Genomic DNA, 27,767 nt, shown 5'->3' with positions numbered 1-27,767 from the left:
CACCTTTGGCCAAATTATCACACTTGGGCTTTATTTCTTCTGTGTATGGAGGTTCACTTAACTCTCTCTTAGCAGACAAAAATAGAAAGAAAGGTAAAAAAAAATGTTTTTCTTTCAGATATATATTTCTTTCCCCTGTCCCCAGCCCCGGCAACCTCTCATTCTATTTCAGCTTTGCTAGATGCCACATACACGTGAGATCATACAGTGTTAGTCTTTCTCTGAAGTGTTGCATTTAGCATAATGCCCTCAAGGTTTATCCAACAGCAGGATTCCCTTTCCTACATTACCTATATTGTATATACACATAAACACATGCCTTGTATTTGTGTGTATACATAATTATTATTTAGTCATATTAATATTATTACTATTACTCCACCACTAAAATGTTTGCTTACATAAAAAGAAGTTGGCATTTTCTTTATCCACTCATCTGTTGATAGACACTTAGATTGTTTCTATGCCTTGGCTTTTGTGAATAATGCTGCATCGAATTTGGGGGTGAAGTTATCATTTCAACATAATGAGTTCATTTCTTCCAGATATAGACTCAGAAGTGGGATTGCTATTTTTTAATGGTAGTTCTATTTTTAATATTTTTGAGGAACCCCCAAACTGTCTTTTATAATGATTGAACCAATTTCTGTTCACACCAACAGTGCCCTCTTATCTCTGTGTTTTGGCCAAGACTTATCTCTTGTCTGTTGTTTTTTTCTTCTTCTATTTTTAAAAAGTATTTAGCAAAATAGTGGAAGGAAAGGAAAATCAATAGATAATACAAGGTAGAATGAATCTTTCATTCCTTAACAAGGAAGAAGGGAAAATGTATAAAACATCAACATTAAGCTCAAGGCCAGCGATGGAGGCTGCTCTCTGGTCTCATAAATCCTGCATCACAAGACAGAGATTACCAGCCATAAAGCATCTCAGTCTCACACGGTGCCACTTCCATAAAGACGACATATAAAGAAGACCATGATGAGTGCTAACTCAGGTCACCGGGAAAAAGACAAATGTTCCGAAAGGAGCTTTTGTTGTCAAAATGAGATTTTATTATTTTTATATATTTTTTCTAATTGAAGTTTACATTCAACTTCCTTTGTATTCATTTCAGTGTACAGCATAGTGCTTAGACAATCATATACTTTACAACGTGTTCCTCTGATATTTCCAGCATCCGCCTGACACCATACATAGTTATTACAATACTAATAGCCCTGCACTCTAATCTGTGCGCCAGTGGCTCTCTGCCACCCTCCTGTAGCTCTCTACCAACTGCCTGCCCTCCTGGAGCTCCCCCTGCTCCCTTCTTCCCTTCCTCCACTCATAGCTTGCTGCCCTGTCCCCTCCTATAGCTTGTAGCTCACTGCCCCACCCTCCTGCAGATCCATGATCTGGTTGTTAAGCTGTTGGTCATTACACCTCAAGGTGTAATGGGTAATTAGCACATTCCTCTCTTATTATATAGGATCATTGTCTGTATTCCCTATGCTGTCCTTTCCATTCCTGTGACTATTGTGTAAATACCAATTTGTACTTCTAAATCCTGTCACCCCCCAACTGCCCCCTAGCAAACATCAGTCTGTTCTCTGTATCTATGAGTCTGTTTCAGTTTTGTTTGTTTATTTTGTTCTTTGGATTCCACATATCAGTGAAATCATATAGCATTTGTGTTTTGTTTTGTTTTTTCTGCCTGACTTGCTCCACTTAGCATAATTTCCTCTAGGGCCATCCATGCTGTTGCAAATGGCAATATTTTATTATATTTTTATGACCAAGTAATATTCCATTATATATGTACCACAGCTTTTGTATCTACTTGTCTATTGAAGGAATTAGGGTTGCTTCCATATCTTGGCTATTGTAAATAATGCTGCAATGGATATAGGGGTCCATAGATTCTTTTGAATTAGTATTTTGAGTTTCTTCAGATTAGTGTCCTTATAAAAGGGACTCCAGAGAGCTCCCTTGTTGCCAATGCCTGAGAGGACACATTGGAAAGACAGCTGTCTAGGAACCAGGAACAAGGCTGACACCAAACCTGATGGGGCCTTGATCTTAACTTCCAGATCAAACATAGCATTATCAGGAAAATGGAATGACCCAGGAATTGAAATCTGGGTCGTTAGGAAGATCCATTTTTATTTTTAAATTTTTATTTTCTTAATTCTACCTGAGGATATTCTGAGGATATTTTTTCCATTGATTTTTAGAGAGTGTGGAAGGGAGAGAGGGAGGGAGGGAGGGAGGGAGGGAGGGAGGGAGGGAGAGAGAGAGAGAGAGAGAGAGAGAGAGAGAGAGAGAGAGAGAGGGAGGAAGAAGAAGAAGAAGAAGAAGAAGAAGAAGAAGAAGAAGAAGAAGAAGAAGAAGAAGAAGAAGAAGAAGAAAGAGAAGAGAAGAGGAGAGGAGAGGAGAGGAGAGGAGAGGAGAGGAGAGGAGAGGAGAGGAGAGGAGAGGAGAGGAGAGGAGAGGAGAGGAGAGGAGAGGAGAGGAGAGGAGAGGAGAGGAGAGAGAAGAGAGAAGAGAGAGAAACATTGATGTGAGAGAGAAACATCAGTTGGTTGCCTGGAATGGCACCAACAACCCAGATACATGCCCTTGGCCAGAAACTGATCCTGCAATCCTTCAGTGCATGGGCCAATACTCTAACCACTGAGCCACTGGTCAAGGTGGGGTTCCATTTTTAATATTTTGTATCTCTTGTCTGATGATATCCATTCTAATTGGTGTGAGGTGACATCTCATTGTGGTTTTGATTTGCATTTCTCATATTATTAGAGATGTTGAGTATCGTTTCAGGTACAACCTTGGTCATTTATATATGTCTTTGGAAAAATGTCTCTTCAGGTCCTTTTCTTTTGGCTTTTACTACTGTGCCCTCTAGTAAGCATGCTATTTATCTGCCCCCATCCCACCCCTACCAGTCTTTCGTGGCTCTGTGCCTGCAATTCCCAGTAATGACACCATATTGCTTTTACTCTTCACTTTGCTCAGTCCCTAGTTTGGTTATTAGACCTAAAATGCCTTCAGCGTGTTTCCCACCAGTTACTCAGGTCTGTGGGGAATGCTGGGTAAACCCACACAACATTGGAACCCAGGCATTGGGGCCAGCCAATCACCCTCAGGTCCCTCATGCTGAAGGAAGTGAGTTCTAAATCATAGGTCTGGATGTTTGGCAAAGGCTGGGTTTTGTCAAATAGGGAAAGGCAGGGATGGTGCTGGCTTGAGCTCTCCATGAATAAGGAGCACTTCTCCTTATCTACTTTCTATTGAAACTGTCAGGAGCTTTATTACCTAAGTGTTAAACCACAAGGACAAAGTGGGAAATCAGACTTCTATTCAGAAAGTGTTCTATTGCCCAGCTGATTCTAGAGGGCAAAAAGGACAGCTGGTTGTGCATGGAAAGGGGCTGTTTGGCAAATAGAATTCCTAAAAACTCTTGGTGTTTCATTTTTTTTAAGGGGACTTGTTTCATATTGGAAGGATACTATTTTCTCATAGGATTAAGTAACCATTGAAGGTTGGTATTAGAAGGAAGTGACCACTTATTTAAATGAATCTTTGTATGAGACCTCAGCCAAATGTTATCCAACTTATGCCTGGTTATATACATCACCAGACCCTCTCTTTCCTCAGACAATACATTTCATTTGAGTTGTGCTTCATTGCAAATATATGATTTATATTAAGCCACTAGTATTCCTTCTTCCTCCATACCATTCAGTTTATTTTTCCCCGATAATGCTATGTTTGATCCTCATTCCAGAAGCATCCAGAAATGAATAAAACAGCTTAGGTATTGCATTATAGTATACTTTAATGAATTGGGATTTTATGGCCTGCACTGTTATTAATGTGTGTCAGGAGGAGCCACTTTTATGACTTATTCCATATTCCATGGTATATTTATTGATTTGGTTATGTAGACTGTACTTGATGGAAACTACTTAGTCTCTGAAAAGCACATAGACCACATTAAGCTAAAACAATTTGCCAGGAAGAAATCGGGCACATGAAAATAGGAGAAACAAGTTGATGTCAAAGATACGATGGATACCCAAAATACACATTTGGACACCCAGCTTCCAGCTTTTCACAACCCACGCAAAGAGGTAGCACTGATTGGTTACATGATTCAGTCTCCAAAGATAAAAACAACCCAATTCTCAGTAGTAGTACAACCATTTATGGTACTGAGACGAGTCTTCTGCAGCTCCTTGGGAAAAGGACACTGGATGGAGTATTTTGAGATAACATTTTCAAAATGTCTTTCTGTACACTTCTATGAATTTTAAAAAAATGTACACATGCATGTAGCCACTATCACAATAAAGATAAGAAATACTTCCATCACCCCTAGAAGTTGCCCAAGTAATACTCCACCAACAACATACATGTCCATGGTTATATGCACTTTGGAGTCAGCTCTCCCAACCCCAGCTCCTAGCAACAACTGATCTCATCTCACTTCCTGTGGCTTTGCCATCTCCAGGTCATATAAATAGAATCACACAGTCTGTAGCCTTTTCATTGGCTTCTTTCATTCAGCAGAGGTTCACTCATGTTGTGGTGGATCAGTGGTCCATTCCTTTCCATTTCTCAGCAGCAGTGGTCTCTACAGCCCGCACCCGGTCCATTTATCCCTTCACCAGTTAGTGGGCATTTGAATTGTTTCCCACGGGAGTGTGTCTTAGTCCATTTGGGCTGTTAGCATAAGCTGTCATTGACCAGGTGGCTTATAAACAATGGGACAGTATCGCTCACAGTTCTGGAGGCTGGAAGTTAAGATCAAGGCATCAGCAGGTTTGGTGTCAGCCTTGTTCCTGGTTCATGGACAGCTGTCTTTCCAATGTGTCCTCTCATGACAGGGGCAACAAGGGAGCTCTCTGGGGTTCCTTTTATAAGGACACCAATCCCATTCACAAGGGCTTCAATCACTTCCCAAAGGTCCCATCTCCTAATACCATCACCTTGGGGGTTAGGATTTGAAATAGGGATTTGTGGGACACGAACATCCAGTTCCTTGCAGAGTGATTCTGAATCAAGTTGCTATAGAAATTCACATACAAGTCTTAATGTGAATGTATATTTTCATTTCTCTTGAGTAAATACCTAGGTATGGGAATGCTGGATCACATAGTAAGAGTATGATTCATGTTACAAAAAAATTACCAAAATGTTTTCTAAAGTTGCTGTATCATTTTTCGTTCTCTCCAGCCATGTGTAAGAGTTCAAGTCCCAGTTGTTTCACACCCATGTCACTTGATATTCTTAGCTTTTTCTTCTTTTAAAAATTTGACACACTAATAGGCATATATGTGAAACTATACAGTGTGTGTCTTTTCTGTCGAATGGAAATACTTTTAAGTTGGCAAGGACTAGATCCTAAGCTCAGTGTGCTTAGTCTCCATACCTTTCCTGTCCTCATTTCCTAGCTCAGTGCTTATCACACAGAATGAAAGAAGGAAGGAAGAAAGGTAGAAGGGAGGGAGGGAAGGAGGGAGGGAGGGAGGGAGGGAGGGAGGGAGGGAGGGAGGGAGGGAGGAAGGAAGGAAGGAAGGAAGGAAGGAAGGAAGGAAGGAAGGAAGGAAAGAAGGAAGGAAAGAAGGAAGGAAGGAATTGAATGAGTATTGCTTGGGCCCAAAATGTTGATACTTCATTGTATTGTTCTCCAGATTAGATGAGTTAATGTAGGCAAAGCATTTAGAACATATAGAAAGTGCCCGGTGAGTGTTATCTATTTATAACCATTGCTATCCTTGAATATGCATAAAGACAGGTATCAAACACTTTAGTAAGGGAAAGGGAGTGGTATTCGGAGATGGGGAGGGGAGAGGGAAAAAAGAAGTTGTTTAGAGCTTAGTTTGGGGCGGGTGACCTTTATTTGTGACACTGGAAAGAGTAAATTTTCTGGGTTTCCCTAGTATCTGAGATTCCAAAACTTCAATATCACTTTCAGATATTGGATGCCAGTGTCTAGACCTGTCCTCACTATAGAATTTGAAAGTCAAACTTCAATCCCTGTGTGAGAATTTATTTTACCTGTACCATTCAAGGTTACTAGAAAGGTGATTAAGTGCTGAATTGATGAGATCTCTGCTGCTCACTTCTGATGTCACTTTCCCTGTCACTTTGTTCATCTCCTCAGGGTTTGTCTTTTCCTGCGGGGGGGGGCCTGGCCTCTCTGACAGCACAGGCACCAGAAAGGAGAGACCACATTCGCCATGACATACTAGAGATAAAACTGGTTTAAAATTTTCAGCAATTTGTAGATAAGATGGGGAAGAGAAGTCTTTTCCTCAAGGCACCTGAGACAGAATTTTTTGAAAGGCCATCGAATCATGAAAGGTTTCTGGTGGAATTTGAAATCTTCCTAGTCAATCTCATTCTTCTGAGCCTCCACTCTCATTAATGTAAAAGGTTAAAAGAGGGGACGCATTCAGTCTTCATATCATCCAGAATATCCATCCAGACGTAGGCAGGGGCCAAATATAACAGCAGTTCCTCAACATGGAGGCAGTGTGGGTTGTGAGGTTTGTTACAGGTTATTTGCTTATCATTAATATAGTGTGCATATGTGAGTTGATTACAGTTGTTCCTCTGATAATTTCCCTCTCCATCACTTGCATTTTCTATCAGAATTTCATGAGGAAAAAGAAGACACCCAGATGCCAAGCAGGAGGCATTAATGAAGAAGCTGTTTACACAGCGTAGGCAGGTTGACGGAACAAGAGATTATGAGGTTCCCAATTCTAATGTAGCTGGAAGATGTCGCCCGAACTCCCCAAGGGCTTAGAGGAAGAGGCACTGGAACTCCATGAGAGCTGGAAGAGGTGAAGCTCAGGTGTGCCAGCATAGCAGAGCCCTATCAGGAAGTGAGCAGGAGGGAAATACCCCACCCTTGCCGCTGCTGCACACACCTCCCCCCTCCGCCCCAATTTCCTGCCTTTGTCTCCCACTGGCCAAACCCTACCAGAAGCCAGTAGCAAGGTTGTCTAGGAGATGTAACCCACAGAGATCAGCTTCCCAGGGCCCAGGACAGAGCAATGCAGAGGATGGGTTAGGGGGATGGCAAATGCAGCATTGTCAGCATCTATTTCAATTTCCTTTCTTCTTCTCCCTCCCTCTCTTTTTCCCTCCCTCACTCCCTTCCTGCTTTCTTCCTTTTCTTTCCTTCTTTAACAAGGAGAAAAAGAAGTGTGAGAATTTTATTTAACTTATTAAATAAAGATATGGATGAATCAAACAAATGATAATGAAATATTACTACATGCTTATTTGCCTGCTTAAAATGAAAAGGGGGTGGGGGGAGGTAGCGATATTAAATGTTGGCAAGGACACAGAGCAGCCAGAACTCTCATTTTCTGCAAGTGGGGATATATTTTTTGGAAAATCCTTTGGCGCTGTCTCCTTATGCTGTGCTTACCCAGACCAGGAGTCCAGTATCACAAGGAGCAGTACCCCAGCTCTAAGCTAGCGACAACCTAGAGACCCATCAAAGGAGAGAAGAAATAGATCATGGTGCACTCAGTCTCTGCCATAGGATAGAGCGATGAAAAAAGACAAACCACTGCAAGAGATGCAGGGGACAGAGATACAAACATCAGTCATTGTGATCTCACAAACTTCCCAGGTGGACACCACAGAGTACCATATTAGATTCCAAGAAAAATTTCCCAGTCTTAAAGTGAGAACAGTCCTATTTTTCTCCCCTGTTCAAGAAAACCAACAACAAAATTCCAGAGTATCACCTGGCTCATTTCTCTCTCCTTCTGGCCATTGGGTTCATGCGTCTGAGAACTGAAGTTACTTAATCAGAGGCTTGGGCTGTATGAGCTGAGGAAGGCAGCTCGGGTTTGCAGTGATCAGTACAGGCGAAAGCAGGCTGAGGGCCTTGCGGTGGGGATGAGAATAAAGGTCAAGGTTTGGGAGCGGTGTCATTTTGGGGTTTGAGTTTTTGGAGGATGAAGTATTTATTCCTGTGTTTCCTACTGCCAAAGACTGACCCATGTTCTATTTTTCAAAAATGTTCATTTTACTTTTCATGCTTTTAGATCAGATTTCTTCATGTTTTCACCTCTCCAGAATCAATAAAGATAACTTTCTTGCAGTCAAGAAAAATATTAGGTTTAATTATGAATCAAAGAGCCACAGTCTCACCCTCCTCCTATCAACCTTACCAAAATGAGCAAATCTAAATTCTTTTACAGAAATGAAAAATAATTGTCAATCAAAGCTGAGAGTGGCTGTTAGATCGCTTATGTGTCCAGACCACAACTTTCACCAATATAAAAACAAGATGATTAATTTCAAATTCTCTGTCTGTATCTTATTTAGCTTTCCCCACTCTCTCCCACTCCATAAACCTCCAGTAAAGGGAGATGAAGGGACTAACATTTTTTTTTTTAAAAAAGTAAAATATAAATGCTTCTGCTTGCCTTGTCTGCATTGACTAAGTTCAATCAAGACTTTGAATTAGAATAACACAGAATCATAAAATTTTCAGACACCCGAATCTGCAGTCTTTGCCTTGGTTGCAGCTCCTCCCCCGCAGCATACACAGTGTTCCGATCACCCCATCTATCACAAAAAGTGTTCTCTTCTGCTATTAAAATTTCAGAGTTGTAGAAGGCTTGTTCTATATTTTCTAGGTTAGAGGCTTTCATGGTAGCTGTCTGCTCTGTGATCACCAGGGATTACCAGGAGCCAGACTACACAGTAGCTTTCTCCTCCCCAGGGGACAGTTATCCCCACACTTGGCCATCAGTGTGTCATAGTCGGATCATACTAGAATCTGCCTCTTGCCTGGGTGGTTTTCCTGAGTTCCAGAGCATCATGGCCTGTTGAGACCTATCACCCTCAATCCCTTCGGTCCATTCCATGTCGTGGCCCGATACTGATTAGTTAGTTTTGGAATCTAAGGAAACCAATGTGCATGTCCCATTTTCACATAGAACAAGGGGGAAGAAGCTCATGTTGGGGTCCAACAGACCTGGGTTTGAACCCAGCTGCACCATTTACTATGTTATCTCTAAGTTCACTCACGCACCGTCCTCACTTATAAAATCGGAATCGTGCCTACTCGATTTGAGGCTTAAAGTAAAGAGCATGTAAAATGTTCATCATCCTATCTTTCTCCACTGTGTCATTCCCATTAGGATACACACACACAAAGACAACTCTCATTCTAGAAAACAAACAAAACTTTGTTCACGCCCCTGCCCCCTTGAGCTTCTAACTCATTTTCCTTCTCCTTTTGAACCTTTCAAAGTGTAGTCTGTTCACTCACTTTGCAGTTGACTCCTGAATTCACTCTGATTGGCTAGATTCCCATCCCCACAGCTTCGCAAACAGCCCTGTTCAAGGTCACTGATGATCTCTATGTTGCTAAATGCAGTGGTCAGTTCTTGGCCTCTCAGCAGCCCTGGCACAGCCGGCCACACTGCTCTCCCTGAGACACTCCGTTTACTTGGCTTCCAGGACTTGGCTTCTGTTCTGGCATCTTCTCCTCCATCTCCCTTCCTGAGCCTGCCTCACCTCTTGCTACTAAACTCCAAAGGCCCTGACTCTTCTTACCCTTGGGTTAATTTCATTGTAGACCTCACACATGACCATGAATTTAAATCCCTCTCTATGCTGAAGGTTCACAGATTTATACATCCAGACATTTTCCCTGGAGTCCCCCAGACGCCAGTGACACCCTCACTGCTGCTTATGTCTCTCACATACCACATCCAACAACCAGCAAGTCATGTTGAAACAAATCTAGACTCTGCCTTTTCTCCCCATCTCTTCCTGGTCCAAGCTACCATCGGCTCTTGCCTGGTCTATTGAAACGGCCTCCTTGCTGACCTTCTTCTTCTCTTGCTGGCTTCCTCTTCACCAACACAACTAGAGTCATCATTTTATAATGTGAGACAGACCATGTCACTCTTTTGCTCCCCTTTTAGTCTGTTTAAAAGCCAAAACACTCCAAAAGTCTGCTACCTTTCCTCCCCCCCATCGCTGTCACTGTGCTGCAGCCATACTGGCTTTCTTACTGCTCCTCAAACACCCCATGTGGGTACCCGCCTCAGGGTCTTTGTACTTGCCATTTTCTCTAGTTGGAAAACCCTTCCCCCAAAATACCTAAGGACTCATTCCCTTGTTCTCTTTGGATCTCTCCCCAGGTGTTGGAGAGATATTATCTTTGTTGATTGCTCTATACAAAGTAGCATCTCCTTCTCTCTTAGCATTCTTTATTCCCCTTATCCTGTTTTAAAAATAAAAATTTTAAAATATTTTTGTTATTTTATTATCTGCCTCCCCTAACTAAAAGATAAACTCATTCAACAAGTAATGAAACCTATGTCTCTGTTTCCTGTCTAACCAAATGGGTTAAAAAGTCCATTTTCTATAGTCTAGGGACATTGTGAGGAGCAGACATGGTATTAGATATAGATGTACACTGAAAAGAATCAAAATTGTTACCCAAATGTAAAGCATTAATTCCATCATGATCATTAATTAAGAATATTCTAGAGTGTTTCTTTTTTTATTTTTATTTTATTTTATTGATTTTGTACAGAGAGGAAGGGAGAGAGATAGAGAGTTAGAAACATCGATGAGAGAGAGTCATCGATCAGCTGCCTCTTGCACACCCCCACAACCAAGGTACATGCCCTTGACCGGAATCGAACCCGGGACCTTTCAGTCCCCAAGCCGACGCTCTATCCATTGAGCCAAACTGGTCCTGGCAATTCTATTCTAGAGTGTTTCTTGTTCTACTCTCTTTGGGTACCTGCCTTGAAGGAAGGCTTCTGTTATTACAACTGGAGAGGAAGCCCGGACTTCTCACAGACTACAGACAGGATAGCTGAGGCTGCTGAGGAGCTGTGTAGGCCAGGAAATGGGATGAATGGCTGTGAGCAAACCATAGTGTATTTCAGAAACTTAATTTCTAAGTATGTCAAAATGAGGTATTTATGATACCTCCTCTGAGTTGGCTGTCAAAGTTGATAAAATTAAGAGAATTGCAAGTGTTTGGTTTATATAAAAGTTCTAGCAAAAGGACTAGATGCAGAATGCTAATGCCAACATCTTCTATTTATCTAATCTATAACCTTGGGCAAGTTACTCTTTGAGCCTCTGTTTCCTCAATGTAAAGCAAAGTGTTAATCCAACCTGTCTCTTTCGATTGCAGTGTGGTTAACTGCAAAGCACCTGTCTATACTAATAAATGTTACTTATCTATATTGAAGCAAGATAAAAATGATAGAAAATACAAAAAGACATAATTTAAAGGTCCATACCATGTGTATAATTGGAGTTTCCAAAGGAGAGTTGAGAGTGAATTGGGCAGAAGCAGTATCTGAAGAACCACTAACTGAAAATTTTCCAAAATTGATGAAAAATACCAAGTCACTTTCATAAGTCACCTCTCTTCTTTGAGTCTCTGTTTCCACATTGTAAATTTGAGAGTAATAATAACTTTCCTAACAGTTATTATAAAACAATAGACTGTCTGATACTGTGATATTAAGCAGAGTTGAGGGTTGGAATATTGCAGTGAAAATAGATTAAATTATTAAGTACACATTGGATGCTGAAATTCTAGGAGGAAACTGGAAGGTTCTCTGGAGAATTTGTCTAATGCAAGAAGAAAAATCTACAGATATTGACATCAAATATCCCACAAATAAATGTCCCAGCCAGACCACCCTTTGATGAACAATGGTGAATGTGTCCCACCTCAGGGCTTGAAGTTTCCCATGGCCATTGGTTTTCCATTCTTCAGTATAGGTAGACAACCAAGGATTGCCTTTCCCCTGAGAATATCTTCTAACCTGAAAAATAGAAATGAAAACACATAGACAGGAAAAAAATAACTTGCAGAAAATAGTTTGTGGAAGGGGAGAGGTTTTAAAAAACGACTATGAATGCCCTTAAAGAGACAAGAAAAGATATTGTATCCATGAATCAAGAACACAATGCTATTTTTAAAAGAAAATTCAGAGAACAATAAGAACTATTACATTTTTTGAAATATGACTGCAGAAATAAATAAGTAGAAGAAGTAGGTATAAAATTGGGGAAGTCTTCCCTAAAAATTGAGTAAAAAAATCAAAGATATAGAAAAAAGGATACACACACACACACACACACACACACACACACATGCACACACACACACATACAGTAGGTCCTTGGGCTACATCGGAGATCTTTTCCTAAGGCGCTAAGTAACCCGATTTTCACCATAAGTTGGAATTCACCTATATAAGCACCTATGTTACTCACAAGGAGCACATTCACAGCACTAATGAAGTGAAACAGTAAAAAAAAATTAAAAGAAAGATAATTCCTGACCTTTACTTGTGATAAATAAAAAATAAAAAAACATAAAGTACATATGTCGGAATGATGGTACTTTTTTTTTTATAAATAAATTTTATAAATGGAAGATGGTGATGTAACCAGGACATAATGTATGTTGAGTCTGACGTAATCTGAGGACTGTGTGTGTGTGTGTGTGTGTGTGTAGAGAACCAGTCATTTTAGGAGGTATTCCATCTTAATAATAGATTTTCTAGAGAGAAAAACAAAGGGGAAATACTTAGCAGTGAAATAAACTATCATGAGCTCCTGATTGAAAACACTTACTGAATGTTTGGCATAATAAGTGAAAATAAATCAACACCAGGTCACATAATTATAAACTTTTAGAACAGTGGGAAAAAATTAAGATCTCACTGAAAACAATCAAACATAAAGGATCAGAAATCATAATGGCTTTGGATTTCTCAAATATTGACAGAAGGCAATGAAGTAATGCTTTCAAATTCTGAAATTCACTTCTAATTGACACTATCATATCCTGCCAAATTGCCAGTAAAATGTGGGGATAGAATAAGGTCATTTCAGACCTGTTGTCTCAGCCAAATTTTGCTGCATAATGAGCAACCACAGCTCACAAAGGCATATAGAATAAGTGTTTTTATTCTTTCACACGTGTTTATGAATTAGCAGTGATAATCTCCTTCAGGCTCTGAGTCTGCAAGGCAGCAAGTGAAGCTCTAATTTATGAGTAAAGACTGAATATCCATCTAAGCAAAAATCACAATATAACCATATTTGGAGAATGAGGGGTTGGAAAGGGAGAATATGTGTAGGGGGGCAGGGGATAAAAGAGAGCTAAATCCTTACTCTGGAGACAGAGTAACATAGGAGAAAAACAAATTTTAACAATAATCACTGCTCTAAAAATAATAGCAGACACTCTCCATTTCCATTCTACCCTTGATTCTCTAGTGATAAAGAATTGATTGCAATTGTTCCAATAATCCAGGTTCTCTTACCTCTGGGCCTTGGATGTGTTTTTTATTTTTCTGCACTGCCAACTTCAACTTGCCTGGCTGGCTCTTCCCTTTCTTTCAAGACTGTCTCGAGCTTTCACTTCCTCTGCGAGAGGGGGTCCCTCCTGTGTACCCCCATGGAAACATATACCCACTCCCATCAGAGAAGCCACATGATATGAAAATTGCTCCTATACTTGGTCTCATTATAAGCCTGCTATTTAGCACAATGCGTAGCACTTAAATGACATTTAGTATATAGTTATTTCTTTAGAAATTTTATTTACAATTATTCAAAACACTGTTACACTCATCTTAGAAGAATTATTATGCACATACAATGCCATAACAGATGTGAAAACACCTTAGAAAGCTAAAAGTACTATGAAAAGAATAACATACAGTAAAAATGAAATAGATGTTTCATAGAAGCCTTGACAATGTATAAGGGAGCAAAGGAGACTACTACATCTTCCCCCTGCCAAGGATACAGCTATTTGATTGGCCTAGAGCTGTGGTAGGCAAACTGCGGCTCTTGAGCCACATGCTGCTCTTTGGTCCCTTGAGTGTGGCTCTTCCACAAAATACCATGGCCTGAACGAGTCTATTTTGAAGAAATGGCGTTGGAAGAAGTTTAAGTTTAGAAAATTTGGCTCTCACAAGAAATTTCAATCGTTGTACTATTGATATTTGGCTCTGTTGACTAATGAGTTTGCCAACCACTGGCCTAGAGTGTTCATTTAACCCCTTTAAATAATTCCCTGGCTACAGACAGTATTGAAAGAAAGGAGGAGCCAGCGAGGCAAGTTGGATGTGTTGATAGTATCCACTTACTAGTAGACAGGGCGGGGCACAGGTTGTGTGGAGGACACAAAGGTGAGCAACCCAGTGGAGGAGATAAACCATTCTCACCAATAAGTTGGGGAGAACGGATGGAGGACTGAGACACAAAAGAATAGAGGTATTTATGAAAGTTTAAAGGGGCAGCACTTCCTACCACTAGAGGTACCAAAGAAGACTTAATGGAGATGACTTGAAGGATGAGTAGAGGCTGCAGAGGTTCTGATGAACTTTAAATGCAAAGGTAAAAAGGATGCCGGGAGACCACAGTGCTGAGCTGGCAAGAGCATGCTGGGAACTTGGTTTTAGAAAGAACAATCTGGCAGGTTGTGTGACTGGACAGGTCTGGAGCCTGTACTAGTGCAGGGAAGGGCTGAGAGGCTCTCGTGTAGATGGAGGCAGGGGCTGGAAACAGAGACATCCAGAGGGAGAGAAGATTGTGGTTACATGTGGGAGGTCAGTGGGAGGATGTTGGGGCCTCAGGAATGGAGCCAAGAACGTGGGGACCCTGAGCAGGAGGATTTCGTGGCTCCAGAAGGGGCCGCCAAGTGGCTTCTGACTTCTTCAGTTTAGCCGTTGGCAGTCAGCGTATCCAATCTAACACATCGGTAGCTTGACTGGGGCGCAAGGAAGAAGCTGTTAGAGTGGCGAGGCTGTTCGTTTTTCCTGCTTCAGCGAGCCATTGTTTCCCAGCGAAATGCCCAGAAAGCTGACTCTGTCCTGGGGTGGCCCTGCCCCGTTCTCCCTCTGCAATCAGCAGCCGCATCTGTTAGTTTGGGCAAGTGATTGATGGGTTGAGTCTCCCTTCCAGGGATGGGAGGGGGAGAACACTGCAGTAGTTTGACAAACTGAAATGCTGGGAGAAAAAAAAATGGAGGAGGAAGAAGATCCACAGTTTTTCAGGTCACTTGACTGCATTTCAAAGCTGAGAGCTTTGATTGCACATGCTGGCTCAGGGTGAACCAGTCATAGCAAGTCCGTGAGCCAAGGCTGCTGGCTTCTCTGGTTGCTATGATGTTGGTCACAGTAATGCTAGGAGACACCTTCAAGTCCAAGGGGTATATTTTGGGACGCTGTAGCAAACCAGACTGCTCGCTGTGTTTTCTAGGAAGCTGAAAGCCTTCTTTCTGTTGTTCTTCACTGGAAGGGAAGTGCTCTCCTGAAGCTACCGGGTGCCAGAGCTCTCTGATCAAACCCAATATGTCATCCAGAAAAGGTGTGCTGTGCGGTGGGGGTAGCCAGGCTGTCACCTTTAACGGAGTAATTAAACCACAGTTACTGTGTGCCAGGTGGGCATCAGGAACCGCAGTGAATGAGAGAGGGAGAGACAGATACTAAACAGGGGCTGCCACTTGCTGCTCAGTGCTACGATGAACATAAAACAGGGTGATAGGACAGAGACTGGGGGCACATTGGGGCTGGCTGGCTAGGGTGGGCTTCTTGGAGGAAGTGAATGGTTGGGAACAGAGTGAGAGGGTGGACCCGATTTGATGAAGGAATTGGCATTTTGTGCAGAAGGAACAGCAAGTATGAAGTCCTGAGGTGGAAACAACTTGGCATGTTCCTGTAAAAGCGAGAGAGCCAAAGAGGCTGGAGCACAGCCAGGCGGGAGGACTATAGCGAGCAGGAGGGGCACAGTGAGGGAGGAGGGGCACAGTGAGGGAAGAGGGGCACAGTGAGGGAGGAGGGGCACAGTGAGGCAGGAGGGGGGGCACAGTGAGGGGGGAGGGGCACAGTGAGGGAGGAGGGACACAGTGAGGGAGGAGGGGCACAGTGAGGGAGGAGGGACACAGTGAGGGAGGAGGGGCACAGTGAGGCAGGAGGGGCACAGTGAGGGAGGAGGGGCACAGTGAGGGGGGAGGGGCACAGTGAGGGAGGAGGGGCACAGTGAGGGAGGAGGGGCACAGAGAGGCAGGAGGGGGGGCACAGTGAGGGAGGAGGGGCACAGAGAGGCAGGAGGGGGGGCACAGTGAGGGAGGAGGGGCACAGTGAGGGAGGAGGGGCACAGAGAGAGAGGAGGAGGGGCACAGTGAGGGAGGAGGAAGGGCACAGTGAGGGAGGAGGAGGGGCACAGTGAGGGAGAAGAGGCACAGTAGGAAAGAGGAGACACTGAGGCAGGAGGAGCACAGTGAGGCAGGCAATGGACTGGGCAGATCATTGGGGAGTACAGGCCCCGCAGGGAGTTTGGAATGTATTCTTCCTGTGGTGGGAAGCATCTGTGAGTTTCAATAGAGGTGTGTACTAATTGGATTCGTGGTTTTAAAGGCCAACTGGGTAGCTGTATGAATCAGGAGTGTAAGGGGCAAATTATTACAGAAATTTACACAGCAGGCTTGCTCAACACCACCGACATGAGTGAGGTGTTAGTTCAGAAGCTGAGCTCCTCTCAGAAGGAGCTTGGCTAGACCAGGCCCCAGAAATTTCCTGTTTGTTTTGAATTTAACTCTTCCAGGTTTCGGTGATCTCAAGCTCAGAAAGTTGAGTAAATTTCTTCTTATCAATTCGGGGCTCACCATTACCACCAGCCCATGGAAGATCCCTCTTCACTGATTTATTTAAATTTTGCATCTCCATCCCTACTCTCCCATTTTCATCCTAACTGTATATACTCAACTCCAAAAGTTTGAATCAATTCTTTAAAAATAATACAGATGGTCCCCAACTTACAGTGGTCTGTGGTTTTTTGACTTGATGATGATGAGAAAGCAATACACATTTATTCGGTAGAAAAGTGTATTTTCAATTTTGAACTTTTCTTGGGCTAGTGACGTGTGTCGAGACACTCTCCTGATGCTGGGTGGAAGAGAGCCACAGAGTCCAGTCAAGGGAGTTTTGGCTGTTGTGTTTTATGTTTGCACACCCCACCCTGTCTTACAGCTGTTCAGGTGTTTGGCCAACAGGAGGCAATAAAATGCCCTGAGCTGTCTGGCAGCTGACAATAATCCTATTCAGGTTTGGGGGAAGTGCCTTAGCCAGTTCCAACAGGTAAACTACATATGTGGCTCAACTTTGTTGAGCTCCCCAAGTCCCATCAACCTTTTGATGAAACTCTTGTAATTATTACATGCTGGAGTTGGTTCTCAGCAGTTTAAGGTAGGCTAGGCTAAGCTGTGGTGTTTGGTAGGTGAGGTATATTAAATGCATTTTTGACTTATGGTATTATCAATTTACAGTCTAATTGATAATTACATAGGGATGTAATTCTTGCTGTCTAACTGAATTTGCCAGGGCCTTGTTCTGAGCTCTTTAAGCACATGTGCAATGCTTTAATTTTTTAATTCTCCCATCATGCTATGAGATAAGTTCTTGTTTCTATTTAACAGTCAAAGAAACTGAGGCACAGGTATGTTAAGTCTCTCTCCTAAGATCACCCGTTCAGTACATGGCACAGTGAGGACTCAACTAGGGCACCTGCGTGCAGAGCCTGAGCTCCAAGCGCTCTGCAGGACAGTGCCTAGCACGTATTTGTGTTTGTAAAACGTGTTCAAATATGATCATGCTACTACAGATATCTTTCTATATCTTACTTTTTTTCATTCCACATTGCTTTTAAGATCCCGAACTATTGCAAAATGGACCTCTAGTTCATTGGTTTCCACATAGCATTCCATCGTACACATCCACCCAGCTTACTCTTCTTTCAATAGTGACAAACACAGTGTCTCCATTCCCTAATCCTCAATCATTGCTGACATAAGCATCCTCATACATGTCTCTTTGTAGACCTGTATAAGGAGGATTTCCCTAGAATTTATTTTTTAGACAGGATTTCTGGGTTATAAAGTAACAGACTGGTTTCTGGAATGCTTATTCCAACCCTCCCACCAGCAGTGTGAAATATTTTCTTCCCCAAATTTTCATCAGCATTTACCCGACTTTCCAATTTTTGCCAATTGGGTGAACATAAAGTAATATAACATTGTTTTGTTTTTTTTTCATTTCTCAAATCATTCATTTAGTTGAGTACTTCTTCATAAACTTGAGATTTAGTTTACCTTTCTGTACATTGTTTATTTGTAATTTTTGCTCATTTTTTTTTTAAACTGGGTATCTTATCTGGTGTGTCCTAGGTACTAGTTATTTGTTAGTTTTAGAAGTTGAAAATATTGCCTCTCACTCTTCCACCCATCATTTAACTTTTTCAGTGCTAACCTTTATTGAGGAATTTCCCAATATTGATATAATTATATCCACTGGTTGTTTTTGCTTTTATATTTGAACTTTGTATTCTTGTTTTAAAAATAATTTCTATAGATATCACTTCTGGATAAAATAGAGTAGTTTTGTCTGACTAAACTTCCATCACAAAAACTGTAAAACCTGGACAAAGAAGTGATATCAGAAGTGATATCTATAGGAATTATTTTTAAAACAAGAATACAATAGGTAAGGAAATGCCTTATCTATTAAATAGAGGGAATTTTCATGATGGTTGTTACCACCATCTATAAACACTTAAGTGTATTAATACCGCAGTCACTTCTGCTTTCTTAGTACTTAACACCACATCTGGCAGATGGTAAGCACAGAAAAAAATACTATTACTATTGACTCCTGACTGACTTGCCCTTGTCTGTCATTTGCATAGCAAAAAGCTTAACATGTATACCTGCCTTTATTCTGTCTTCCTGTTCTTTTATCAGAACTTTGCTGAAAACCTTTGTTTTTCTTCTTTTTTTAAAAAATCATTTTGTTTCCTTTTAGCATTCCATTTTAGACTCAGCTATTCATTTGTCCTGAAAGCATGAAGTGCAAATATCTGGCTATCTCTTGCTCCTACAAACCTGTGACACCCGCTGCAGCCCCACCCTGTCTCTCTCAGTTCTCCATGGGTATATGTGCCAATTCCATCTGTAGAGTGGGGCTCCTCTCATAATGCTGGTGGTCTTGATCCAGCATCTAGAAGTGTTCAGCAACCTGGAGAGGGTGTTGTGTGTGAATGAAATAAGAGTCTATTGACAAAACATAATTTTGAAAGGCATTATAGGGAGTCAGAGAAGACTTAGCTAAAGAAACTAAGTTCTAAGTTCTTCTCGTCTCAGGACCCCTTACTTTTTATTAACACAATTTGTCCTAAGGTGAGGTAGATATACACATCAAAGGGTAGGTTTCCTATATAGAGTCCATTGTCAAAATGGGGAGAATTTGCCTACAGCTATTCAGGTGTTTGGCCAGTAGGAGGCAATAACATGTAGATTAAGATGCTTTCTGGCAGCAAGCAATAAATTTATGTATCCTTTTCAGGTTTGGGGAAATGGCTTTAGCCATTCCCAGATGATTCAGCCCTGCTGACATGCTAGAACTGGCTTCTCGCATTCTCACATGCCTCCTAGTCTCATCTGGGCATCTCCCCCTGAGACACACATTTTTTGGCTATTGTGTCCCTAATAGCAAGCCCTTGGGAGCCTAATAAATGCCTGCCTTGATTCCCTCTTTCCTTTCACTGACCTACTTCATTCATTTTTGGCTCATTCACCAAATGTTTATTGACCATTTTCTGTGTTCCAGACACTGAGGATATAGCATTGAACAAGCAACAAATATCCCGGTCCTCTTTGTGCCATACCTTCCTCACTCTCATTCTGGGTGGGGTAACCATTGACATAGAATGAGGGTCCAGCATTCCCAGTGGTGGGTAACAGAAGTACTTGGCCCTGTAGGAATGCATCCCCCATACCCACGATACTCCTGATTTTATCTCTTGGGGACATTACTGATTCTTTATTTGCTGAACTTCTTCTCATTCCACAAAGCCCAACTCAGATGTTGCTTAAAATGTTGAACCTTCCCTGACTTCCCCATCACACCACTCTGAGTGCTACATAGATCTGTGTTGCATAAATATAGACTCAGGTAAATAGGTGTAATTCTGGAAAAGGGCCGCCAGATTGGTGGAAGCATGGGCGCTATGTCACTTGAGTCCTGGTTGATGGGACCTGAATATTTTTTTCCTTGAAGAAGGGCAGGTAGGACGAAGACAGGGGTACAGCCTTCAAATATTTAAAGAGCTTCCTAGTGGAGTTGGAATTGGGGAACAAAGTAGACAATGTTTTCTGGAAGGTGGAACTGCCTTGGGAACAAGAGCAGTTCATAGACAAAACCCACAGCCCCACACCCAACGTGGAGAGTTCTTGTGTTCTGGAGTCCAGGCCAGGCTCCCACCAGAACCTCCCGGAGACCAGAGGATGGCATGAAGGGTGCCAGGGCCTTCTGACTTGGTGAGCAGCAGAGCAGAGCCGAGCTCTGTGCACATCTCCTCCTCTTAAGCAGACAGATTTACGCAGCTGTGGCTAAGGGACCCCGGGAAACCATTTATTGTTAGATTAAACCTGTGGTTTCTGGAAGCCTTTTTCCAACTCAGCACGCAGTGCTATTAGAGGCCTGACATGCTTTCTACTCATGCAGAGAAGAACTTCCAGGGTATGATTCAACGAGCATCCCAACCCTTTGCACAAGTTCACCCCGCACATCTGGGAGTCTCCGCTAGCTACGTTGTCAAGTCAACAGTCCCCACTGTCTCGATGGCCACAATGAGGTCGCAGGAGCAGGCTGGGGAAGAGCAGGCACTGCGGAGCGCACAGTTAACCTGCAGATTGCAGTTTGTGGCTGCATGTCCCCCAACCTCCGTTCCCACTGGGCAGCTGAGCATCTTCATTCGCTCAACAGCTGAAGGAGACAGAGGGGAAGCGTGGGCCTGGTGCTGTGACAGGAGGGGTGTCTGCTCACTCCTCACAGCTGCAGATCCGTTCTTCAGGCGCCTTGCTGCTGGCACAGGGGCCTCTCCTTTGCTCGCTAGAGCTGTGACTGCCTTGTCTTCCTTTCACTCGTAAATCATTTCTGTTCTGCCTCCTGCTCACTTTTCTTCGCGGCAACCCTCTTGGTCTTGGAGGAGCTGACACAACTCCTTTTCCAGATGGACACACATGCTAGCAACCCTGTGTATATATACCATATGAATATGATATATAACATCTACACTAATAAAAGAGAAAGATGCAAATTGACCATCACTCCACTATGCTACCAGCCGATAGGAGTGATTATGCAAATTATCCAACAAAGATGGCCACTCCCATAGCATGGCACCCCACAGCCCAAGAATTCAGGAGTATTAGTTGTATTCTGGTTCTCTAAGTGGATAATGGATTCATAGGTGTTTGTTTTATTATGATTTATAGCTTTGTAAGAAGTATGCATATATGCATATATATTCTTTTTGTTTTTATTAAATGTCATGTATAAAATTGAGATTATTTAATTTTGTATCTCCTACCAAGAAAATGTATTCTGTATCAGGAGAAGCGGGTTTTGAGTTGGGGGTGGGGATACTGTCACCTGCTGAAAGAAGACCTGGAGTCCCTGTCCCGGACACAGTGCTCTGGCGACTGGCCCCTCAAAACCAGTGCTGACACTGGAGACCTTTAAAACTCCAGTGGCCATCAGGGGAGGGGGTGGTGGTGGTTGTCTTTTGTGATGTGCTAAGAAATATGTGCGTCTCAGTCTAGCTCTCTCCAGGGAAGATGTGAATGTTCTTAATGTGCCCTTTCTAATTTTTCATAGAATCTGTTATTTATATGAGAATATTATCCCCGAGCCAGGTCATTGCTCTACATTGTCTTGACACCCAGAGAAAGCAATGAGCTAGTTCTTTATTCAAATGAGGTAATCACACTGCCTGCCCCTCAGAATCACAAGGAAGGCGGGGAAGTGTGGGCTGCAGGTGGAATTGGCTTAAGGAAGGCTTTGGAATAACAGAGTGAGTCTTCTGTCTGGACCGTGCTTGAATGACACACCCGTGAGGTTAATTGGGTGAATCCCACATGTTTGCTGCCTCCTTCAGTTACAAGTGCATGGGAGCCTCCATCTCTTAAAATAAGTGCTTGCTCTAATTGGAAGCTATTGATTATGTTTGTGTTTTCACATTGTGGCCTGAGAGAACCGAACAGCCAAATAAAATTAAGTACCCACAGAGCAGAGAAGTAATTGTTATGAAGTTGGCTGTGGGCTTGTTCTGTCAGAGGGAACAGAGGCAGGTGAGGAACATTCTGTCTGCATCATGCTGTGTGAAGTCCACTGCGCGGCAGCTTGCCATTTCACCCGCAGACAGCAGCGCGCACGGTGGGGCCGAAAATCAAGGAAGGGCTTCCAACAATTACCCACTGCTTAGGCCTGGAATCAAGTGGCAAAAGTTGATTGAATATGCTGGCAAAAGAAAAAAAAAAAATATATATATATATATATATATATATATATATATATGTGTGTGTGTGTGTGTGTGTGTGTGTGTGTGTGTGAGTGTGTGTGTGTGTACATATATACACACATATATGTATGTATGTATATATATGTATATATACATACACACATGTATATGTGTGTATGTACACATGTATATGTATACAGGGTGGGGCAAAAGTAGGTTTACAGTTGTGAGTATGTGAAACAGAGTTTATTATTGTATTGTTTATTAATTATTGTATAATTTTCCTTTCAAATAAGTCTAAACCTACTTTTGCTCCATCCTATGTGTGTTTGTGTGTGTGTGTGTATATAATATATATATATATATATATATCATATGAATATGATATATAATATCTATGCTAATAAAAGAGAAAGATGCAAATTGACCATCACTCCACTATGCTATCAGCCAATAGGAATGAGTATGCAAATTACCCAACAAAGATGGCCATGCCCATAGCAGCCAGATGGCTAACACCCTGCAGCTCCAAGAACCGCCATGGTGGCATTGGGGCTGTGGGGGCCAGATCAGGGACACAAACCCGCAGAGAGGCCAGCACCCAGCAGCCCCAAGGCCCACAGTCGAGGCCCTGGGGCTGCTGGGTGTGTGTGTGTAAAGGGGGCAGCAGAGACATAAACCTGCAAGAAACTTGTGGAAAGAGAGATAAACTATCATAATTTTATCTCCCTTTCCACAAGATGAGAAAACTGCCCCTGGTTTATTTAGTGATGTGGCCTATACCTTTCTACAAGCACAGAATATGTTATGACCACTCCCAGGAAGGTCAGGTCAGAATACTGTCTCCAGGGAATAACACTACTGTGGCACATCATCTAAGAGAGGAAACAAGCTTTTGTTGGGTTTATTCTGAAGGTCAGAGAACATGTCAGCCCAACATATGCTGTGTTGTTATATTGATGATCTTGAGCTGCAGATGCTTGAAAAACAGCAAATGCATGCAGAGGCTTTCACTAAAGACTCCTGCTCTGCCTAAAATCAGGACAACAAACCCCCCCCACCACCACCACCACCAAGGGAGCTTAAATGTCATAGGCCCCTTGACGGGAGAAAGTGTCATCAGGCAGAGAAGACTGACTCCTGTCACAGGACAGGAGAGTAGAAGTTGACATCACACCTAAACTTTGTTACAAACTATCTCCCCTCACCCCCATTCATCTTTCCTAAAAATAATTTACTCTCCTCTAAGAGGCCTACATCTCCCAATCCTTTCCCTAGGAAGAAGGTATTTAAATCTGCATTCTAAGCCACCTTGGGGAGTTACTCATTTTTCCCTGGGATCTCCCACATATACATGAGGTACACGTGTTAATGACCTCTTGTTTTTCTCTTGGTGATCTGTCTTTCATTACAAGGGCCTTCACTAAGAACTCAGAAAGGTAGAGGAAAACTATTTTTCCTCCTCCATAATTCTATCTCAGGAAATTGAGTCCCCAGCTGAACAATGAAGTTGGCTCAAGCAGTCCCAGCCGACAGGAGGGAAGCTTCTAGAGAGAAATCAATGATATTGACATCAAAGTGGGACAGAGGGCACATGCATGGGTGCTGGTGGGAGTTTAAAGTGGTTCAAAATTTTTGGAGGATGATTTGGAAAATTCAATAGAAATGTTCAAGGTACATCCAAGAGTCTTCTAGGAATCACATCTGCCGAGATAAAGTACAAGCACATAAGCCCTGCTCAGAACCCAGGATGCTACTGCAGGCTCCCCTTCCATGATAGGAAAACCTGGGAACAACCTGCATTTTTAGGACAGGGTGGCATCTATACTAATAAAAGGGTAATATGCTAATTATACTGAATATCTTCCAGATGTCCTTCCGGAATCCTTCCCGGCAAAGCCATTTTGGTGGGGCCAAAGCAGAGGAGGTTAAAGGTGATCAGGCAGGCAGGGGAGAGCAGTTAAGGGGATCAGGCTGGCAGGCAAGTGAACGGTTAAGAGCCAGAGGTCCTGAAGGGTCCCAGATTGAAGAGAGTTCAGGCCGAGCTGAGGAAACCCCCTTCCTGTGCATGAATTTAGAGGCCTAGTATATAATATAATATATAATAGTATATAATATAATATATATGACTACATAATATGTATAATAATACATAATATATAATACATGATGATATATAATATCTAGTATATAATATAATATATATGAATACATAATATGTATAATAATGCATGTAATATATAATACATGATGATATATAATATATATAATAGGTATATATAAAAATATATAATATACATATTTACACATGTTCTCCCACTTTAAAAGAAGGCAATCCCTAAACTGTCACTAATTACTTGTCACCTTAGGCAAGGCCTCTGTGTCTCAGTGTTAAGCCATTGAATTCGTTCAGTCATATATTTATTCAGGAGGCAATTCGTGCTCAACACACACAGACACAGCATTCTTCCAAGTTGCACAGATGTGAACCAGATATTACATTCCAATGCTTCTCAGCTAGCAGACAAGACAGCAAGGTAAAGAATTAAAACCAACCCCTTTGACTCTGTATTGTAACATCTCTTTTATTCTCTTATGGCGCTTTCCCAATTTGTAATACGTTACCTATTTGGTGCTTACTGTCCCATTGGACTCTAAGCTCTGAGAGGCCAGGACCACCTCTGTTTGGCTCACAGCAGCGCCTCAGTACGAATGCATTCAGTATCGCCTAATGGAAGTGCGCATGGGCTGCTGGGGGAGCCCCGTGGGTGCTGTCTAATTCACCATGGGGGTCGAGGACAGCGTTACCTGGGAAGGATGCTTGGGCTGATGGGTGGGAGTTTTCTGGAGGGCAGGCGAAGAAGACAGAGCATGTGTCCCAGGCCACATACAGAAAAGAGCAGCTTCCACACCTGCTTTTAAAAACCTGCAGATAAAGTATCCTTCCAACTCAATGTGTCACAATCTTAATCCTAACATGGTAGATATTTCTGTTTTCAAGACCGCATTTTAGATGACTTAGTTTTGAACCACTACAGGACATTGAGTTATTCTGAACATTACAATATCTCATTTTAAAAAAATCAGTTTGACCCTGATAAGATCGTGTATAAAGTTTGTTTTTCCTTTGTTCTATTCCCATTTTTATAATTGCAAAATTTCATTAAATCACTTTCTGCTGAGCTAAACAAGAATCTTTTGAGAGCCATTGTAAAGAAACTGTGGTTAGCCGAGCTGGTTTAGCTCAGTGGATAAAGCGCCAGCCTGCATACTGAAGGGTCCAGGTTTGATTCTGGTCTAGGGCACATGCCCAGGTTGCAGGCTAGATCCCCAGTAGGGGGCGTGCAGGAGGCAGCTAGTCAATGATTCTCATCATTGATGTTTCTATTTCTCTCTCTCCCTCTCCCTTCCTCTCTGAAATATAAATTTAAATATTAAAAAGAAAAGAAATTGTATTGAATAAAACTATATAGCTCCTAAGGTTCTCACCATTAATTCAACTGAGATAGCAGCTTCATAACTGTTAGCCAATGATAATGAAAGGAAATTCTTTGATTGAGTGTGTCAGGCAGAACACCGTATGGATAAAGTATATCATATACCTGTGTACTATATATGAGAAGATATTGTATAGGCATATATATTAATATGATATGCATATATGAGGAAACTGTCCATCAAAGATGTTAAGTAACTTATCCAAAGACGAACATTAAGGAAGTGATAGAGACAAGATTGAAAACTAACTGTGTTTGTCCCTGAAGCCCATGCCTTCATTTACAGGCCAGTATAGACATTCATGGAGTAGGACAGTGGTATAGACCAGTGTTTCGAAAACTGTCAGTCACCCAGGAAGTACATGGTGGTGCCATTGTCTTTGGATAAATAGATTTGAGACACTTGAAACAGCTACTTTTATTGCAAGACTTAGCGGAAACTTTCATATGCATGTGAACATTGTAGCTTTCCAAGGTCAAGGAGAGCATGTATTCACTTTGCAAACTTTTTGACGTCAGAACACTTTTTAAAGTTTTATTTTTGGTCCTTATAGTGATCTGCTTGATGCCTCTCAGAACGGGGTTCAGGAACGCTGAACCAAGGCGATTCCAAACGAGGAGGTCTGGGAATATCTCAGAAAGCAGGGAGGGCTAGAGAGATGGGTGGGATTCCTCAGCCCTAGGCTGGGGCTGGATTGAGCATTTTGTGGACACCCAGCAGGGCCCGCCCTGATGACCCTCAGCCAGCACCCTTGGTCTAGGCTGCTTTAGGTCGCCCTCACCCTTCTAAGGACATACAGTTTCTGTCTGGGACAGTGAAGGGGGTCTTTGTCCCCACACCTTCTTCAAGTGGAAATATATTGACACAGATAATAAATGCCACTTCACACACCTCTGGGATCCCTTTTAGTTTGCAGCTTCAACTATGTCTTCCTGAACCACAAAACATCTGGGTTTTTCTACATATTTTTTTCTCTCTGTGTCTTAAATGTCCTCTCTCCACCCCACACATTGGATCTCCTTGGAAAACCATCTGCGTCTCTCCCTTCTCTGCCAGCCTTCCAGATTCCCCCAGGCCAACTTGTCACTGGCTCTTCTGCACCCCCAGTATCTCTTGTCACTTAGAACTGTAATAGGCCCTTTCCTTTCTGCCAACACACTGGGTAGTAACTGCATTGAGGTCTGGGATGTCTTTTTATGCAGAGATCTCTACCACCTAACACAACGATTGGCACATAGGAGGCAGTCAATGCATGCTTAATAATGAATGAATGAATGAGTGTGTGCATGCATGAGTGAGTCAACTAGCTTCTCTGGTTTGGGAATTGGTGGGTTAAATGAGTTTCAATTGCTGACTGCAGTCAGCTGGAAGAGAGTCTTACTTTGAAGTTTTAGCCTTATCAGGTAGTCGGGGAAGCCTTTAAAAGATTTTGAGTGGGTAACTTAAATAATTTATTTTAAAATGGCCTTTAAAAAAGATGAATCAGGGAGGCCAATATGAAGACAAGAGGTCTGTTAGGAAGCATTGCAGCATCCCGGCATTAGGTGCTGATAGCAAAGATCACCCTCATTGCTTATGTATAGGATTGGCTTGAGATGGATGATAAGGTGAGATATTTCATTCGAAAAGCAGATATCATTGTGGAGCAGTGTAAGGAACACAAAGATGAAAAATACATACTCCTTGTCCTCCAAAGTCTCAGAAGGAAGATAGATCCAAGATGCTCACAAATAATACACTTTAAAAATCTAAGAATGCTGTATAGCAGTACAAAAGAAAGAGGGAGGGAGGGAGGGAGGGAGGGAGGGAGGGAGGGAGGGAGGGAGGGAGGGAGGGAGGAAGGGAGAGAGAGAGAGAGAGAGAGAGAGAGAGAGAGAGGACTAGAGGAA

General features: G+C 42.3%; 1 protein-coding gene across 15 annotated transcripts in view; it reads left to right on the top strand.

The window, feature by feature from the left end:
• Window positions 1-27,767, top strand: part of CALN1 (calneuron 1) — a 428,626-nt gene that overhangs the window by 317,766 nt on the left and 83,093 nt on the right. The window contains exon 6 of one of the 15 annotated variants that reach the window (XM_084880729.1): window positions 6,643-7,056. The exons of the other annotated variants lie outside the window; for them this stretch is intronic. Coding sequence (XP_084736855.1) covers window positions 6,643-6,717 — 75 coding nt within the window. The 3' untranslated portion in view covers window positions 6,718-7,056. Of the gene's footprint in view, window positions 1-6,642; window positions 7,057-27,767 lie in introns of those variants that run through there. 15 annotated transcript variants of the gene reach the window in all.

This window comes from Pipistrellus hanaki (assembly GCF_964339955.1).
Source record: "Pipistrellus hanaki genome assembly, chromosome: 4".
Classification (NCBI taxonomy): Eukaryota; Metazoa; Chordata; class Mammalia; order Chiroptera; family Vespertilionidae; genus Pipistrellus; species Pipistrellus hanaki.
The sequence above is the reverse complement of the archived record's forward strand: the minus strand, read 5'-3'. Positions and strand labels throughout refer to the sequence as shown.